Genomic DNA, 20,009 nt, shown 5'->3' with positions numbered 1-20,009 from the left:
CTCACACATTGGTTAATTGTACTATTCAGGTTTTCTTACCTCATCTGCGGATCTCTTTCCACTTCAGTGTAAATCATTTTAACATTACATTTTAACATCATTGGGTGATGGTGAAACGGGATGCTTATGTAACTTTATGTGCAGTGCAAAGGAGTAGCCTATAATGAGAGGGGGGAGAGAGAAAGGAGAACATTTTGTAAAAGTGCTAGTATTATGGAGGATCATCTGCTCTGTGTAGATAATATTTTCCCTGCTTACATTGTATGATTTATAGAGTTCAATAAGTGACTTCTCAGATGCTTTACACAAGTATTAAAACACTTTTTTTTATTTAAGAAATGGTTCTTGCATATTTCTGTTTGTTAGTAGTATAGAGCTTGATCGTTAGAGGGCATGCAGTGTTTTATTAGAGTGGGACAATAAGGAAGGAGTTACAGCTGGTGTGTGTGATGTTTGATCAGCTACACACAACCTCCAGGACGTGGATAAAGACAGAGCTGAGATCATACCGGGATCTCTGGATCTTCAGTGTGCTGAAGGGAGGGAGGGACAGAGAGAGAAAGAGAGAGAGGTGGTCCTGTGCCGAACGCAGGTCGATCGAGATGTTATTTTGTCGCTTTTAAGTCGTTTTTGATTCGTTACAGCCTCGATCTGGGTTGCGAATAAACCTACAGTAAGATATATTTAACGTTTCGATCTCTTCTCCTGCGTTTCCTTGTGCTCGCTGTTTATTTTTGGTAAAAAGGGGCTGAGTCACGTTACTTCCTGGTTGAAGCGCGCTGGGGGGCTGGAGTGACTGCGTGGCTGAAAGAGAGAGAGAGAGAGAGAGAAAATATCGCTGACACGTGGATGATCGCTAATCAGGAAAAGCAAGAAGCACCCGTTCAGAATCGCAGGCGGTAAAAAGGAAGCTGCTGAAGAGGCGCTGAGGAGCCACACAGAGATGATGTTACTGCGAGGTAACTGCGAGCCTAAGACTACTTTAACGCTGGTCTGTCTAAAGAACTAAAACTCGGAAGACGTCACGAAGAAAGGAAGAAAAGAAGGCGGCGAAAAGAAGAGAAAGAAGCTTCTTGTTGAATGGCAATTCTACAAAAGCATGGCAAGAACTCCAGTCCAGACCTGGCCGGTGTTAAAGACAGCCACGAGAATTTGGAAGGAGTTGGACATCAGAAAAAGTGGCCCGAGTCAAATCAGACCTGGACCAGGTGAGACACCGAGACGGAAAGACAGAGGTGTATGAGTCTGTGCTTGAATCTCAAACTCATAAAAGTACAGTAGGATCGAGGTTTAAATACGTGGGCGTCTTTAATATACTGTTAATTAGCGCGCGAGCGCTTCTGCTTTGAAGTGAGATGTGTTAACGGAAACATTGTGTCTAAATAAAACAAACACACTTGTTACATCAGACATGATAAATGGAGTAGAGTGTTGTCATACAGATGATACACACAGTACCAGTCAAAAGTTTGGTCACTACTTTGGATTTATTTTCTAAATTTTAGGTCAATAATATATTTTATTATTATTATTATTATTTTAAACTTTCACTCATCGCCTATACCGCTTTATCCTGTATTCAGTGTCACGGGGGGCCTGGAGCCTATTCCAGAAGGCTTAGGGAACGAGGCAGGGTACACCCTGGACAGGGTGCCAATCCATCACAGGGCACACACACACACAAACTCATTCATGCACTACGGGCAATTTAGTAACACCAATCAGCCTAATCTGCAGGTCTTTGGACTGTGAGAGGAAACCTGAGAACCCAGAGGAAACCCACCAAGCACGGGGAGAACATGCAAACTCCATGCAAATAGAGTTTAAACTAACACAATAAAACTAACACATATGGAATTAGTTAATTAAGTAACACCACAAAAAAAAACAGTCGGTTACTATTACTACACGAAATTGGCCAGCTGTTCTAGAATAGTTCTTGCAAGAACAGTATTGTCAAGAGCATTTGCGAAACCCATCAATCATCATGATGAAACTGACTCTCATGAAGACCTTCCCAAAAAAGGTAGACCAAAGCTTACTGTACCTTTGCTGCAGAGAAGTTCATTTAGAGTGCTAAGTCTCAGAAATCACCAATTCAAAAACAGCACCTCAGATTAGAGCCGTTTTGAAGACTTTACAAAGCATAAGCAGACACATGTCAATATCAACTGTTTATTGTTTCACAAGGCTATGGAGTTAGAAGGGGTTTACAAAGTTTTGACTTGTAATAAATTTTACAATAGATGGGAATGTGCGGCTAGATGCTCAGGTTTTGTGAAACTGAAACCTAACGAAGAATAAATATATAATAGTAGTTAATAATATAAATTCATAGTTTAAGCCTATGTCATGATTTATAAACATTGTAATCACGAAATTGTCTTTAAACATTATTGGCTAGTAAGTGCATATAATCTGGAATTTTTATTTGATTTAAGACTCCTATTTATCTTTATACACCTTTACTCATTCATCTCGAGTAACTTTTAGTAGCATGTGTTATGATGGATGTGAAACCTATACTGGAAACACTGTGTTTGTGTGTTACACATATTCACGCCTTAGATTAAAAGAACGCAGTGTCATTGCCGCTATTTAAAATATGTGCAATATCAGCTGTGTTGCCTAACACTAATTGTCAGCTCTAGTCCGTCCACAGTGCTGATCCTCATTATATTCTCTGTCTGTGTAGGCCGGTAGCACGGATATGGACGGTGGTGCTGCTGTTGGGTACGTGTCTTCTGTACTGCGCCCGTGTGGCCATGCCGATCTGCGCCGTGAGCATGGCAGAGCGCTTCGGCTGGTCCAAAAGGGAGTCTGGCATGGTTCTTGGCAGCTTCTTCTGGGGCTACTGCTTCACTCAGGTCCTCGGTGGCTACATCAGTGACAGGTCAGGAAACTGGCTGGTCAAGATTGACGAGATCTAAACCCAGTTTTTTTTTTTATGTTTGACTAGAAACTGGTTGGTCTTTGAAAGTGTGACATAATGTGTCAAACATTTAGCTGTGATGTCAGCCTGCTTTGAATGTGTATGCAAAACAGGGCCTTGGCAGAACTGAAAAAGCAAACTATTGTAAAGTAACTATTTGCAGAATGTTGCGTGTCGGTGCACACAGTCGGATTTGTTAGGAATAAATGATGGATGGTTTATGTTGTATTACGTTTTTTTGATGGCTTAATCAAAAAAATTTAATTTAGTTGTTTTATGTCTTTGTTACCGTGCTTAGTAGCAATTGTTTAAGTAATACAGTGTGTGTTGGTTTCATTTCCAACATTCAGTTAACTTTTCTTGGCTCTTAAAATGACTTTCTAAAAATTCTTCAGTAAAACTGCATCCATGGCTCTTGTTTATGTTGTTGTAAATAGGGTGGGAGGAGAAAAAGTCATGTTGCTGTCTGCTACAGCATGGGGAGCCATGACAGCATTCACGCCCATCCTGGCCCACTTCTGCTCGCAGCCCATTCTCTCCATGACCGTGTCTCGCTTCCTGATGGGCCTTCTGCAGGGTAAGTGATGGGTCGAGTGAGTCACTCATTAGATTGTCGTCCCACTGCAGTCTTTAAGACTCTTAATAATCATCTTCAGGAAGAGCTGGAAATCTGATTTAGCTTCTCAAAACCTCAGAGCTGCTGTGGCTTTAAAACTGCACTCAGCAGAACACAGCCTTTATTTGTAATCAGAAACAAACCTTTTACAAAAGAAAGAAATCTGGAAAGCGATGTGAGTGTTCCGAACTACTTGAGGGTGACCAACATGACCAATTATCGATTTATTTGTTTATAGACAGCTGAAAATTACCCTGTGAATTAGAAATTATTTTGTGTGTTAAAGAGAGAGGCAGGTTGTGAAGCAATGATGAGTGACATTGTGACTGTGCACTCAAGTTCTCTTCCTGGGAACGCTTTACCACTATTGTTCTCTGATGCAGGAGGAAGTAGGCATAAAATATGTTTTATGGACGACATTTTATCTGTTATGTCTTTGCTACCAGGGTATTGATTTATATATTTTTGTTTGTTGTCAGCGAACACATTTAGCATTTGGACTAGCTTACTGTTGTCAGACACTAATGCAGGCTTTAAAATCTCTGTGGTTGTTTTTTCTCCAGGTGTTCACTACCCATCTCTGGCTAGTCTGTGCTCCCAGAAAGTGGTGGAGAGTGAGCGTGGTTTTCTCATGAGCACAGTGGGGAGTGGCTCGTATCTGGGGTGAGTCTCATACTGTAGATTTCATATGCTGAACTGAGCCTAGTGAGCTAGTTTACTAAGTGGTTTCACACTATATCTTGTGTTCTGGTTATGAATCAATAAAAAACAAACAAACATGGATTTAATCGTTCAGAAATGTGAAAACACATCTCGGACAATGATATGTCTTTACATGGTTCTTTTTCTTGAGTAGGGATCCAACTCCAATCCCAGCTCAACTCAAGGTCCAATATTTTACTGTTTCTTTTAAGTTAACGTTGGCGACCAAGCTCCCCCTAAGTGTGTCTGTTAATGCTCCAGGTGAAATACTAGTCAAATAATGCACTGTTTCACTCTCCTTTCAAATGCGTCATTTCGCTGTTTGTGTAAATAGCTACTTCTAAGCCACACCCTGCCAGATAAGCAACAAGCTTGGGGCTGGGTTCTGCTTATATGAGGTAACAATAAAGAGGAAAATCTAACTGGCTTGTTTAAATCCTGGCCAGTACGAAAATGTAAAATGTTTCAGCACATGAAAAACCCATCTGAACATCCAAAAAACACCTGAAATTAAATTTTGTGCAATAGGTCTCCATTCTAATTAATTACTTCAAATTAATAGTGTACCTTTAATATGAGATTTGGGCATCTTTAAGGGTGACCTCATCTTTCAGTATGTCCTTATAGAAAGTTTTTTTTAAAATTTTTTTTATTAGGGCGCAAGCACTATGACATTAGTTCTATGACGTCATAGACCCCTATTGTTTTTTTTTTCATGCTTACCATGCTTAAAAAAATCTTGCTCATGAAACCCCTTACACATTTAGAGCTCATTGAGCCGAACGAATTTTGCAGTGCCTGTCATGGGCTTAATTCAACAGTAAGTCAGTTATTTTGGCATTTGCAAAACGCACGGATTTGATTTTGAAACAATTGTACGCATAGGGAATTTATGCCATCACCACTAAACTGGGCCTAAGTGATCTTAAGACATTGAGGATGCAAAATTACTGAGGGATTTTTGATACCTCAAAGGGGTCAGCTGTGACAGTGCCTTAAAATTATGCCGAAAAGTGTTTAATAACTTTCTGTGGCTTTATATTGAGTGATATCACATTGACTGACATCATATTGTGATGATTTTTGGAGGTCTAAACATATAATTCCCCCTTTTCTAAAATTATGTCATAATGGTATTAGGATATTCCCTTTAAATGCATGTGCCTGAGTCTTTCTGGTGCACCCGAGTGGTAATGGTGAAGGGTGCTTGGGCCCACTCATCGCTGCTACCAACTATATTTTATAGTCATTTTGTTTCTAAAGTTGAGTTCATGCAACATCCTGGAAAAATCCATAAATAATAGCATAAAATGGATCATTCTTGATAAAGGGTGTTTAAAACGTGAGTTTAAAATAGATTCACACAGTAACATACTTTAGGGTAAAATATATGTGTAGTGTACTGGGACACATGAAACGCTGTAATATAATGTAGGAAATGTTTCTTAATGTTTGTAGTGATCTTTCTTATACACTAAAAATCTGTAGTTGTGAAAACGCTGTCTGTGTTCAAAATGTCATTTCTTTTTACATTTATCTATAATTTGATGTAATATCAGTTACCTAGTCCTTATGCTAAAGTTAATGACTTGATATCGGTCTAATGCTGCATTAATCTATGTTTAAAGCGAGGCAGGTGGTCATTTCTCCCCTCTAATTTTGATGTCAGCAACTAAAACTAAAGGATGGAGCTACAGTTTATTGGTTGGAATTTTGTATATTAAAGAGGAACCCGTGTACTGAAAAGAAAAATGTGTGTGTGCAGAACTTTGGTGATTGGAGGAGTAGGCTCGCTCATGCTGGACCTGTATGGCTGGGAGAGTGTGTTCTACATCTCAGGCCTCCTGTCGCTGCTTTGGGCCTACTGTATGTGGAAATACCTCCTCAAGGGAGAAGGTAAGATGGGGTGACTCTTCGTCCGCATGCTACACCAGGAGGCGTTACACGGCTTGAGCAGCTTTAGGCTATGGCGGCTCAGTGGTTAAGGGACTGGTTTGAGGTACTGCTCAGTTGTATCCTCTCTGAAGTTGCTTTGGATAAAATTACTAGTTAAATGAGATTAAAAAAAGAAAAGAATAATGACAGGTTGTAGACTACACGGGTAATACTGCGGTAGAGCTACTACAAGCCTCCTGACAAATTCAAACGGCTTTATGCAACAAAATATGTACAGTATCAGACACAAGTTTGGATTTTCTACATTCTAGAACAATACTGGATTTCTTTTCAAAACTATGAAATAACACATTTCATACAGTCAGTTGTTATTTTAAGACACTAAGGTCAAAGCAAGACCAAAACTTACCAACAGAGGAGAAGTTCATTTAGAGTTACCAGCCTCAAAAATGAACAAACAAGGGAATCAAGGGAATAATGGGTTCAAGGAAATATTTTTTCTGATGCATTTGATTATTAATGTGTCTGAAATCTTACAGCGCTACAAACAATAAATCTTGGCATCAGAGATGTCTCACTATGTGTTTGTACGCATGAATCATACGCATGAATGTGGCTTCCCAAAGAACACAAAAATAGAACATGAGCTGGCAAATCCTTTATCAAATAACTGGTTTGCTTAGTAACTTAATCTGATGGTTGTCAGTTTACTTTGCAGGCGTTAATAGACCTTTTGTTGTAGAGACTGTTTTTAGTGCACAATGGAACTTTTCGGTCACATACTGCACTTGGCTCTATTGTGTTGCTTTAGTCAATTGATAATAATGTTAAAAAAAAAAAACATGCATCAAGCCATACAAAAGTAATTTTGCTAAATTTTTCAGTACAGTAGACTTGCATGTGGCAACTTAAAGTAGAAAACTTCAGAGTCTTAGAAAATGATTACATTTTGTTGACCGTAGTGCTTTAAAGTTTGCCTATCTCCTTTAGGGTTAGAGGATTGTATCTTCCCTCTGAGATCTGTACATGGAGTTTACATGTTTTCCCGTGCTTGTTGGGATCCTCCGGGTACTCTGGCTTTTCTCTATCCGTGGTGTAGGCTGATAGATGTTTTCAAATTGCCTTCAGTTTGGGAGTGCGTGTGCATGCTTGTGCCCTGTAATCCAGGGTTTACCCTGCCTTCTTGCTTTGGGCCCCCTATACATAGAAGAAGCCGTATAGATAATGGATGGACAGACGGATAGAATTCTTACAGACTGTATTTGCATTTTTGATGTGTCGATAACTTCCTTGATCCTGTGTAAATATTTGTGAGTTCTTAGTGTGTAACGTCATCCGTGTCACTTTACTTTGTTCACACAAATTACTGTGCGTATCTACCAGGGGCTTAACTGTGGGTCAAACGATGGCGATGTTGACATCTCCACCAATGTGGGGGTGCCTGAGGACATCCGTCCATCCATCCACACATGCTCTACATATCCCATCTAGTGACGGGATGAATGGAATAAAATTTTCCACTTCAACCCAAGCACCAAATTTGTAATGTATCCGATTGTTGTTCCAGTATTAATAAAAAACGTACCTGTTGGGAATCAATTATTATTTGCATTTCTTATGTAAAATTGTTGTTTGTTCTTTTATACTTCCTCTTTTCGTTGTGCATGTGCTTGCTGTATCTCATGCCTTCAGTTACTGCTGTGCGCTTGAGAAATCTGAGAGAATGTGTCGGATGCAAGGAAGTCTCACGCGATGAATTGTGAAAGCCAAACAAACACTTTATCATATTTTATAACAGTTAGTAATTTATCATATGAGGTATTACTGTATTGCAAGTCTCTGCTTAGTTCTATTAGAACATAGAGAGAGAGAGAGAGAGAGAGACCACTAACGGGCCTCTCCATAGAGGAAGTACACAGCCTACTATAACAAACTACAGCTTTCAGTCATTTAACAAGTTTGAGTCTGGGTAAATGAAACGTGTGCATGCAAAAGCTCTTCCAGCTCTAGGGTTAATGCTTTGACACCATTGTATGTGTTCAGGTCCCATCATTACACTGGAATCACTGGGCAGCGCAGGGACCCAGTCCAAACTGTCACGCAGAAACTGGATGCGTCTCTTCAGACAACCGGCTGTATGGTGAGATAAGAACTTGTCCAGTGACTGAGAAATGATAGTCCTTTGTGTGTGTGAGAGTGAGTGGGGAAGGGAAAGCATGAGAAAGGGTGTGAGTAGGAGAGATCTTTATTCATTTAAAAGTTAAACAAAAGCTCCTGTAGTGACGGGATATGTGTGATTGCTGTCCACCTTGTGTCTATTTGCTTATCCCCTGTTGCAGTAAAATCCTGTGTGCAGTGTTTACACTACTTATGCTAACACTGTTTTAGAGACTCGAGGTCGGTAATGTTCGACAGAATGACTGTTCTTAAAATGTCTTAATTATATCAACTACAGGAGATGTTTGGATATCAAGAGCATATAATATGACTAAGGAAATGTGTTTGTGTTCTATTTATTCACTATATAATTATTATACGAGGGGGAGTCAAATGATCCGCACTTATCAATTATATTAAAACTTCGTCTTCTCAGAGCTTTGTTTAAGGCAACTGTCTCCCCATTCACTGCTGTGCAGGTGTGAACGCATTACGTGAGTTCATTTGTAACTGCGGTGCAAGCAAAAATGGACACCCGGTTTGTGATTTGCACGAAAGGAGAGCAGCGTGCAGTGATTTATTATTTTTTTTGTGGTCCGAGGATGTACCTGTCGCCCAAAGGACTCGCAGAAGAGCTTAACCATAAGTGTTTGGATATCCGCAAAAACTATTTGGAGCAATACTTTAAAGTAGGTCAAAGTTTTTTAAACGAATTGTTACGTGACAAGATATGGATTCATCACAGCAAAACTGAGAGTAAACGCCAGAGTATGGAACGGAAACATGCTCAATCGCCGACGAAGTGAAATCAACCATCAGCTGGGATGTTTGCTGGGATTCTCAAGGGTCAGTATTGGAACGTTATCGGGGAAAAAGGTTCAACAGTCAACGCTGCTTGTTACAGCTAGATGCTTATCGAAGAGCTGAAGCCTAAACTTTAAGTTAAATGCAGAGGACTTGCACGTCTGCACACTTCTGATGAAGATGAGGAGACAGCAGTGCATTTGGCATCCAGCTCAGCCTGAAAAATAATAAAAGCTTGTGGACAGATGGGCAAAGTGTATTGAGAAATTATGTATTTGTCTTAAAATTAATTTTACAGCCAGAGTGTGGACTCGCCCTCATAGATTTCATCTTGTATTTAATATCTTATATTAAGTGCTTCACATTTCAGTGGAAGAGCAATATTGTTATTTTTGAGATGACTTGACAACCTGGCAAGTTTTTTTTAAATCCTGTTTGTCTTTGGTGTGTATGTGTGTGTGTGTGTGTGTGTGTGTGTGTGTGCTATCTTTCAGTGCGGTCATTATTACACACCTGTGTGCTGCTAGCACCTTCTTCACCCTGTTGTCCTGGCTGCCAACTTTTTTCAAAGACACCTTCCCTGATTCCAAGGTAAACTGTATTGCCTACGTATACATGTGTAGTGTGTGTGTGTGTGGTAATGGTATTACTTATTAATGGTAATAAAAAGTAAAAATAATAAGATATGGGCAAGAAAAAAAATTTAAGCTAGGGAAAAAAAAATTAAGTGGAATTTTTTCTGCCTTTTTTTTTCTCGCAAACATTTTGCAAGATCCCGCAAAACTTTACTGTTCAGCGTTGCCGATTTAGTCCAGCAGGTGGCAGCAATCAATGTCTTGTTTTTTTTTTCCTTCCTCAGATTCCCCATACAACCCCAACCCCCCCACCCCCCCAGATTTTTTCCTCTCATTCATGTCCCTTTAGGGCCTCCGTAGTTCTCAGTATGCAGAGGTCAATAGTGGTCAGATTTAAGCTATAAGTGGTAAAAAAAAAAAAAGTGGCAACTACTTTGAGTTTCGACAAAAGTAAAAATAACTATAAGCACATAAAATTAAATTTCTTTAGTCTTACTGTTGAAAAAAAGTAATAAATTTCAAGACATCTTAATACTATCTCAGCTGTGAATAAGTTTGTATAACTGCGCACACTATGGTGCTCTGTTCCTCTGTTCCACTTATTCCCTAATATTACTTCTGAGATAGGGACAGTAGGTGCTTATTTTGCATGCACACACTATATATTTAACTGTTGTGTTTTTTGTTTTTTTCTCAGTAGAGAGTAGCAGTGAAGAGATTGTTACAAAATAGCGAAAGGGTTTATAATCATTTATCAATGCATTTTGTTATATATACACACCAATCAACCATCGAGTTAAAACCATGGTGCATTTCCATTCTTAGTTGGTGAACGCGATTTGTCTGGTTAATTCCGATAACACATGACGGAGCATCCGACATACTCCAAATACTTGTGCAGCCCTTTATAGTCGTGTCCAAATACTTAAGATGGACAAGTGGCATGGCCATGTGAGATGGAGCAATAGCAGGTCTGTGATGCACATGGACGTCTGAGGCTGCACGAGTGTCACGATGGTCGGCGCAGCGTGTGCTCCTGTTGAAACCCATTTATGACTGGGACTGGGGATTGGAATTACTCCCCTGGAATTTCCTCCGGGATCAATAATGTGTCTGATATTATAGAGTCCTCCTTTTGCCACCATAACAACGATTTGGGCATGGCTCCATTCTAAACTGCAGAAATTTCATTTTTATTTTATTTTTTTATTTTTTGTAATATAATGCTATTAGTCTACAGGACATGTATCAATTCAGGGTCATGTTTATTTTTATTATTATAAAGAGTAATCACTATTTTAATAAGATGATTTGGCACTGAAAGTGCATCTTGTGTAAGAATCCAGCAGGGGGTGCTGTCACATCACTGCTTAGGATTGAGCTCATAATGTTGCATGTTTCTGTGGATGTTCCAGGGGTTAAGCATGTGACGTGCGTGTCTGTGTATTTTCAGGGTTCATCAGAAACTAGGCTTCCCATCTTAGCTCAGTTTCCCTCTCACTAGTTTTAATGCTGCTCTAAACACTTAATTATTATTTTCAGCCAAGCCTAAAACTTGTACAAATGTGTGTCTGCAGGGTTGGATATTTAATGTGATCCCATGGCTCGTGGCCATTCCTTCCTCGCTGTTCAGTGGCTGCTTGTCCGATCACCTCATCAGTCAGGGTATAAAGTCTAAAGACACACACACACACACACACACACACACGGTCTATAGCTGTACCAGGAACATGACTTACACAGTGTATAATGTGAATTAGCTCCAAATTCCCAGCACAAGTTATATAGCTGTAAATGAGAATTTACAATAATGCTAAGGTGCTGATTCACTTTTACTGTTCTGTAAATGTTTAATTTAATGGCCTAATAAACCTCTTAGTCTGTAAAATAGAACTCTGTCTGACGTCGGCACATATTATTATTTTGTGTATTTGTTTGTTTGTCCTGCACTTATAAAAGAATATTAGTGAAAAAACACTTACCTTGACTACTCCTTTTTTTTTTATGTAGGGTTTGATATTGCTTCAGTGAGAAAGTTAATGCAGGTAGGTTTTACACATTGTAGTGTCTTAACTTCTGACAGTACAGAGATGGCCTCCTAATATTCTCTCTCTCTCTCAGTTCTTTTCTATGGGTGTATCCAGTGTGTTTACACTGTTGCTGTGTGGCACCACTACATTCCCCATGGCTGTGGCTTTCGTGTCTGCTACCATGGGCCTGACCACCTTCAGTCACAGGTAAAGGTTCCCTGTGCACTATTAGTTACACTACCTCTGAAAAGTTTGGGATCACTTGCAAATTTCTTTGTTTCCCAAAGAAAACACATTTTCATGCAATTCACAAACAATTAGCGGAAGACTACATCAGGCCCATCCATCTTATGGGAGATGCTCCAGGAAGCATGGGGTGAAATCTCATCAGATTACATTGACAGCTAGGGCGCCTAGGGTCTGCCAGGCTGTAATTGCTGCAAAATGTATTTCGTTTTTTTTGTTTTTTTGATAAAGGCAACGTTTGAAGAACACATTCATCATTTCCATCAAAATCTTTTTTTTTTTAACTCTGTCTTGTTCTTTTGATATATATATATATATATATATATATATATATATATATATATATATATATATATATATATTATTTTTTTTTTATTCAGACTACTTTTGTGTGTTTTCCTGGAGGAGAACACAATTTCTAAATGATTCCAGACTTTTGAGCGGTAGTGTACAGTAGGTGCCAGTACTGGCACTGTACACAAAAATGTGCTCAGGATGCAGAATATCAAATCTTGTTTTTTCAATTTGAATTTTTTCTATGATAATTTTTTTCACCATTTTCATTTACACTTTTAATAGCATCTATTGTTTCATAACCAAGTTTTTGCATCTAAAGATAATGATATTAAAACTGTCTCAGATGCTGTTCACGAAACCTCAGAGTCGATGCACATGCAGACATTAAACATGATTTAAATGCTGCATCCAGCAGTTGCTTAACCAAACTCTCAATTCAGTGCCAGCTCTGAGTCTTACTGTCTCATGTATACTGTACATGACATGAGTCTTGTCTTTTTCTTTCTGCCTCTGCAGTGGCGTGTCCGTTAATGTTCAGGATCTTGCACCGTCCTGTGCTGGTTCTCTGTTTGGTACGTGTTGTCTCCTTTCCTTTTGCCACACACATAAATGGCCTTATAATTAAAAGCAGATGGAAACAATTGTGTGCTGTTGGATGTAATATATAATGTTTGTGTTTTTCAGGTGTGATGAACACTTGTGGTGCATTTTCAGGTAAGTTTAAAAAGTTTGAGCGTAGAAAGAACAAGGGGTGTCAGGAATGAAAATAACCCCTCCCAATGTACAGTAGAATTAACTTGAAACAAGACCATTACGACTGAATGAAGTGGTTAAATAGTGCCTGCTGGTTTAGTTGACATTTACACGTTTTAGACTATTTATATACAGTTTGAGCTATTAACTGTTCACACTGCCTGACAAACGCACAAATATTTCTTTCGATCACCTTCGGTTTTTATTGCAGTCTGCAATGTTGTGATAAAATAATAGGAAAATGATATCTTATGATCCCAGAACCACTCCATTCCAATGCTCTCACTTTGTCGATTAAATATAGCTTTTTTTTCTTCAAACTTCACCAAGCATTTAAGTGATCTCTGATTGCATTTATTCATCCCCTCCTTATACAAAGTAGATGTTTCAGCATTGATCCTTCCAGGTTTTTATTGCAGTCATTTTAATGTTAATTTGATGCAGGCCAGTAATTTGCCCCTTCTGACATAGCGACTTTATATACACTGCTTTGCAAAAAAAAGTCGCCATTTTAGAAGAGTCAAATTATTGGGCTGCATCAAGAAAACAACTAAAGAGATTTGAAACGATTGGAACTGTGTTAAAAACCCTTTATAACACAAATATAAAATGGTCAATGGAGATCACTGGAAATAACGTTAAAAAAAACGATATCAACGGTAAAAAACATAGTTATATTTAATAATCAAAATTAGAGCATTTTCATATACATACACTGTGATGAGCACTCCCAGGATTGGGACTAAACAGCTGTGTCCTCATAGGAAAACCACTTGTTAGTGAAAATCATTAAAAAGGCTTCAGTTTTCTATGGAACAAAAAGATTAGACTTTTGAGCAATTAAAAAAGGTCATGTGGTCGGATGATTCCAGACTGACCATTTATTCCAGAGTAATGTGTGTGTCAGGGGAAGAAGGGGAAGCCAATGAAGCGGTGCTCCCATCATGCATAGCAGCCACTGTACAAGCCTCTGGAGGCAGTGTTATGATCTTGCTTCAGTTGGTCAGGTCTAGACTCAGCAACAGTATCTGGCAGTAAAAAGAAGTCAGCTGACACCCGAATGTCCAGGGTATCACATCAGTGGGGTTTTCTTCCCTGATGGCACATGCATTTTCCAGAATTAAAATTGTGAAAAAGAGGTTCTGGGAGCATGAGGAATCATTTTCAAACCTGAACCGGCCACCAGATTGTGTGCTGTAATCAGAACTAAAGGTGATTCTATGAAATATTAGTGTGTGTCTTTTTATTTATTTATTTTTGATTAGGCAGTGTAGTGCACTTATTTGATGGCTTTAGCAATTTATACAACTTGCTGTGAAAAATTCTATATTCAGGCCACTTTTCGTTGTTCAAAAACATTTAAACATTTTTTGATATCACTAGATAGCAGCTTATTACAAACAACTCCTTGTGTGTAGAATGTTTGGCATTTGCTATTTGTGAGTGTATTTATTTGTGTGTGTGTGTCTCAACAGGGGTGATTATGGTGTATTTCTCGGGTTATCTGATCGAGGCCACAGGGTCGTGGGCCTCAGTTTTCGCCCTCATCACCGTAGTGAACCTCTTGGGTTTAGGAATGTTCCTGGCGTATGCCGAGGCACGCAGGGTCGACATCGAAGCCATGAAGGGCCGCTATCACAACATCCACATCTGAGCAAACTTGAACCCAAATCAAAACTGTTGTAATGATGCGTTCTTGCAGACCGGGACACTACAGATCCTTCAAGGACAGTCTGCACTTCAGAGGCAGCATCTGGCAGCGTTGACTTAATAGGTGCTGAAACCAGCTACACCAGTATTTCAGTATTAGCTTTTCCTCTCGAGTGTCTCGCAGTTATGAGGAGACAAGTTACTGAAAACATGACTATTGTTACCTGTTGTAGTTTAGTCGAATATAAAGTAATATACAATGATTTGAAAATGTGATATAATGACTGCATATTTTGTTAAGGGTAAAGATGCATCGTCTTCGCCTTCTTTCATTCATTCCATGCTTTCGTCCTTTCTTTAATTGCTGTCGAGCGCTTTGGCTTGACAAAACTCATCATCGCTATGACTTGGCATCATCATCGCTATCGGTGTGATCATTAACATTGTTGTTTATGGAGATTTCTCCCATGTTCTCCATTGCTCATGCTTCCATTGCTCCATTTGCTTTAGTTCCATTGAATTCAACGGATGATGCCTAAAGCCCAAAGATAATTTTTATTAGAGTTATTGATAGTTTTTCAATACATATGTTATGCATCAATCTTTCACATGTTCCATAATCCATATCTCATGCTTTCATACTTTGTTTTTCGGTCAAGTACCAAAGACCTTAAAAGCTGCTTTCATGAGGTAGTTGATGTAGCCTTGCAGCACTGTGTGGAGAGAGAGAGAGGGAGAGACAATAGAGTTGTTCTAGTAGGAAAACTAGGTGAGATTAGACATAAGGGCGTGTCAAAATGTGAACAGTCTGTTTGGACGTTTTAACGAGATTCCTTTATGACTGCTCTTATCTTTTCTCTCTTGTGGGTAGGTGATAATTTATAGTTACAAGTATTTATTTGAAAGATACCATCATCCATTGTGGTTTAAGAGTGCGCAGAGTTGAGCGCTTGATGACAAAGTGTCTTACTAAAGGGTCCAACAGTGAAATTTTGGGAATTTAAACTCTCAAAACTTTTAGGCAATATCGCACATATCACTTCCCCTGAAATCGTTAGATGTGCGTTTGTAAGATGCTGGTAAGACAAAGTCTCTCCAGTATAGAGAACAAATCTGAAAAACCTTTATTCTAAGGACTGTGAATGTTACTTCCTTTATGATTTTCAAATGGTTTAGACCAAATATATTTTGTATTCAAGTCAAATGTTTTTTATGATTGTGCTTAGCAGCAGATCAAGACGCATATGATCATGTTAAAGAAGCACAATTTGCTTTAACATGCAATGGCTGTACCAAAAATAATGCCCAAGTGGGCATAACTGTTTTGTTAACTAATAGGTTGTTTAAAAACGTGGTAGAGGAACTCTCTCAATACAGAGGTACTACTCAATGATGCGTCTGCACCATCATTGAACCCGAATCCTTGAAAATCCACCTTTGTCGCAGGTGAAGGTCTCCCACTCCCACAGAATTAATATGGAGACGACACCATTGACAAGAGCAATATGCACAGATGGATAAAGAAGTTTAAAGGATGGGAAACCAGCATTAAAGACAAACCACGCAGTGGGAGATCATCAACTGCGACCAGACACGAAAGTGCTTACTAGAGGATTCAAGAGTTGGGTTCAATGCTGGGACAAATGCTTGGCTTGTGACTGAGACTATGTTAAGTAGTACCTGTTTGTATACAGAAAATTATTTGACCAACATGTGCAATCTGAACAACGCTGTCGGGTAATGAAAAAGTCATGCCTATGTTTGGATTAATTGCTGTACAACCCTTGAATGAGACATGATGGAGTTCCTGACTTAAAGATGTCAAGAGGTGGAGGTGATTTCTTATCCATACCAACACCATTTCAATGAAATAGTTGTCGCTTGTTTATTATATAAATGATATATAATAATTCTACATAATATATATTATATACTACTTAAATGTGTACCTTTTTCATTTAAACCAAACAAGTCTGAAGAAGGAAGTCTTGTCAGTTTTTAGCTATTGATTTTGGGTGTTCATGAGGGAAATCTCATTGGGAGAACCTTAAACCTGTTGATTTATTCTGTTCCTCGAGGCCTGTAGTGAGATTATATCTAGCATGTTTTTCTTGTGTGGCAAAAGTACTTTAAAAGCTTCTTTGCTTAATTTCATGACCTGAACGCCTGACTAAAGGTTTTAACTTGGGAGCTAAGAGAAGAGCTAAATAATTTAATCCGTTTAAACAGATGTGTGTCTGTGGTTACCACATCATGCCTTATTACACTAAGGTCTTTCTCACCAAGAAGCAGCTTTTTTTTTATTTTTTATATTTTATTATTGTTGCAATACTGTTTTTGCAGCTGACACGATTGTACACAAATGCACCATATTCTCAAAGGCTTGCAAATGCAGTTGGTAAATTCTTTTATATAAGGGGAATATTAATTATAGATATATATACACATACAAGTTCAGCTGTTAGGTTTTTTAAAACCTATATATAAGAGAACTCATTGCCACATAATTTGTCATGTGACTTTTTTATATTAAATGTTGGCATTATGGTTGATCATTATCTTAGAACCATTTCCAGTGAAAAGAAATTTGAAAATTGAAATATAGAAATGCAGTACTCTCCTGCTTTAGAAAACCTGCTATTTGTAAATCTTTTGTTTAAAAATAAAACTATATTTTATCAAGTGCAAGGGTTATTTTGCAAATGTATGGTTCAGCATTTACCACAAGGAGGAGGTAGAGGGCTATGTTTACAGTTTAACAGTTCAGCAAAAGTTCAGCTACATGGAAAAGCCAAAATTCTAAAAGTTTTTATAGAAAACGCGTTTTCAGCCAATCACGTCTTAGCCCTTGCATGATGTCACCTGCCTCAAATCAGAACCTTGCGCATATCTTGGGCAGCGTTTGTCCCGTTCCACAATGCAGGATGAATTTGAACATAAACGGACATGCAGGGCTCTCTCTCCCCCTCTCTGGACGTATGTTGTGGCACCATATGGCAGACTGCTGTGTGCCATGCTGGTGAGCTGGCAGCGGGTGCGTGTGCCACAGGCCAGGCGTCAGTCACCCCTCTCGTGGGACCCGCTCAGGTTAGCGAGGAGACAGATGGCCCTGCCCGTTACCGTAACTCTGGGCAGGTGGAGGTGAGCTCAGCAACCAGGGTGAAGTAGAATGGGCAGACCTGTGTCATAACCCAGGATGAGCAGCACTGACTGGCACCACGACCACATTCTGACCTATGCATGAATCAAGCGTGTATTTACTTTTTGAACTTGGCTGCTCTCTATATAATTCAAAATTGAATATCAGTGTATTTTCCTTTTAGTTTTCCTTTTTCGTAACAGCTACTGCATAGCACTCAGGAATCCTAATCATCATTCGAGAGCAATTAATGCTGTATGGTGTGGAAGCCAGATCTAGATAATCACTAAAAGCAAAACAAGTGATGCTCTCACTAGACCAAACTGCAGTGCCTCTTATGCATCATCCATAGACTATTTAACACATCATGCACAGAAAAACAAAATCCTATTCCCACTATATAACCAAAAGTTTGTGCACTCATGACCAATCTTTTTTTTTTTTTTTTTTTTTTTTTTGAATTTTAAGCATCCCATTACAAGTAAATGTCTACTCTGCCATAATAATAACCTCCACTCTTCTGGGAAAACTTTCCACTAGATTTTGGAGCATCGCTGTGGGGATTTGTGCTCATTCAGCCGTAAGAGGATTAATGAGGTCAAACAGTGATGTTGGGTAAGGAGGTCTGGGGCAGACAGTATTCCAGTCCATTGCAAAGGTGTACAATTGGGTCAAGATTATGGTTTTGTGCAGGCCACTGGAACATTAGGCAAACCATATAGGGATCTTGCTTTGTGCATTTTTGTGGGGTATTGTGATTCTGCAATATTTTTGGGCACTTTTAATTCCACTAAAGTGGGAAATTTTTGTGCTACAGCATAAAGTTGTTCTGGACCAGGGTTGTTTAAATCCAGTCATGGAGAGCCAGTGTCCAGCATATTTGGGTGATTTATTTTGGGTGATTTACAGACTGTACTTGGCACTGACCTTCTACAACTGGATTTAAACAGACTGTTGTGTGACGATATTTGATGGTTAAGTGTCCACCTACTTTCGGGCATATAGTGTATCCCTGGAGGCAAATCGGTGGCACAGCATTGCCGCATTACAGCTTTGCAGTCCTGGCTTGACCCTGACCCTGTTACTGTTTGTGTGGAAACGACCATGTCCTAAATGATCATAAATGTGTCCTCCATAAGAAACTGTAAGTAATAGTAAGTATTTTGACTATAATGCAGGGACAGGGGGAGCTCAGTGGTTAAAGCATTGGACTACAGTTCAGAAACCCCACGACCAAGTTGCTGTTGTTGGGCCCTTGAGTAAGCTCTTAACCATCAACTGCTCGGATGTATAATAAGATAAAAATGTAAGTTGCTCTGAATAAGGGCATCTGCCAAATGCCTATATTTATGATAAAAGACTCCTAACTGGAGTTTAGAATCCAAATAGATTCTAAAAATGTTAAATGAACACTGATGACTTTACTGAAGTAATATAAATTAATTTTACTTGCCTCCTTGTTTCAATAGATTCAATTTGTACCCCTTTATGGTTGGGTATATTTTATATCAGAATTTGCCTATGAATTTACTTGCGGTCATACTTTACTTGCTGACAGAGTGGTGTCGTGGTTAGCACTGTGGCCTTAGACTTTTGAGGTTGAGGGTTCAATTCTCATCTTGGGTCTACGTGTGTGGAGTTCTCCATGTGCTTGGTGGGTTTCCTCCGGGTGCTCTGGTTTTCTCCCACAGTCCAAAGATATGCAGATTAGGTTAATTGGTGTTCCCAAATTGCCTGTTGTGTGTGTGTCCTGTGATGGATTGGTGCTCTTTCGAGAGTGTATACAGCCTTGTGCCCTTGAGTCTACTGGGATAGGCTCCAGGCCCACTGCAACCCTGATGAGATAAGCGAATTACATTTGCTATTATTATACTGGCCCTATTTATGAATTTTTGCACAACAATAATAACAATAATAATAATAATAATAATAATAAATCCTCAATATTTCTTTACCTCTGTCTTTTTTATATTTTCTTTTATTTGATTATCATAAAAACAACAATTATTATACAAGGTCAGGGTAATGAATTTTCCCAAGAAAAAACAAACAAAAAAAAGTTTAAAAAAGAATCCAGATCCAGAAAATATTCCCCTACACACCCACTCCGATCTCTTACATAAGTTAAGAACAGGAGGCCAGTAATAAGATGAGAAACAACAAGAAGTAGGTGCGAAAGTATATGAAAGGGACAGAATGTTGGAAAAAACAC

General features: G+C 38.9%; 1 protein-coding gene across 1 annotated transcript; it reads left to right on the top strand.

Moving 5' to 3' along the window:
- Positions 1 to 569: 569 nt before the first annotated feature.
- slc17a9b (solute carrier family 17 member 9b) lies at positions 570 to 16,008 on the top strand. The gene is made up of 13 exons (XM_053482930.1): positions 570 to 1,208; positions 2,696 to 2,893; positions 3,370 to 3,509; positions 4,112 to 4,211; positions 6,016 to 6,146; positions 8,190 to 8,286; positions 9,602 to 9,698; positions 11,260 to 11,347; positions 11,693 to 11,727; positions 11,804 to 11,919; positions 12,772 to 12,827; positions 12,940 to 12,969; positions 14,484 to 16,008. The coding sequence occupies exons 1-13, from the start codon at positions 1,081 to 1,083 to the stop codon at positions 14,660 to 14,662; spliced, it is 1,395 nt and encodes a 464-aa protein (XP_053338905.1). The 5' UTR covers positions 570 to 1,080; the 3' UTR covers positions 14,663 to 16,008.
- The last annotated feature ends 4,001 nt before the right edge of the window (positions 16,009 to 20,009 follow it).

This window comes from Clarias gariepinus, chromosome 22 (assembly GCF_024256425.1).
Source record: "Clarias gariepinus isolate MV-2021 ecotype Netherlands chromosome 22, CGAR_prim_01v2, whole genome shotgun sequence".
NCBI lineage: Eukaryota > Metazoa > Chordata > Actinopteri > Siluriformes > Clariidae > Clarias > Clarias gariepinus.
This window is presented reverse-complemented; position numbering and strand designations above follow the sequence as displayed.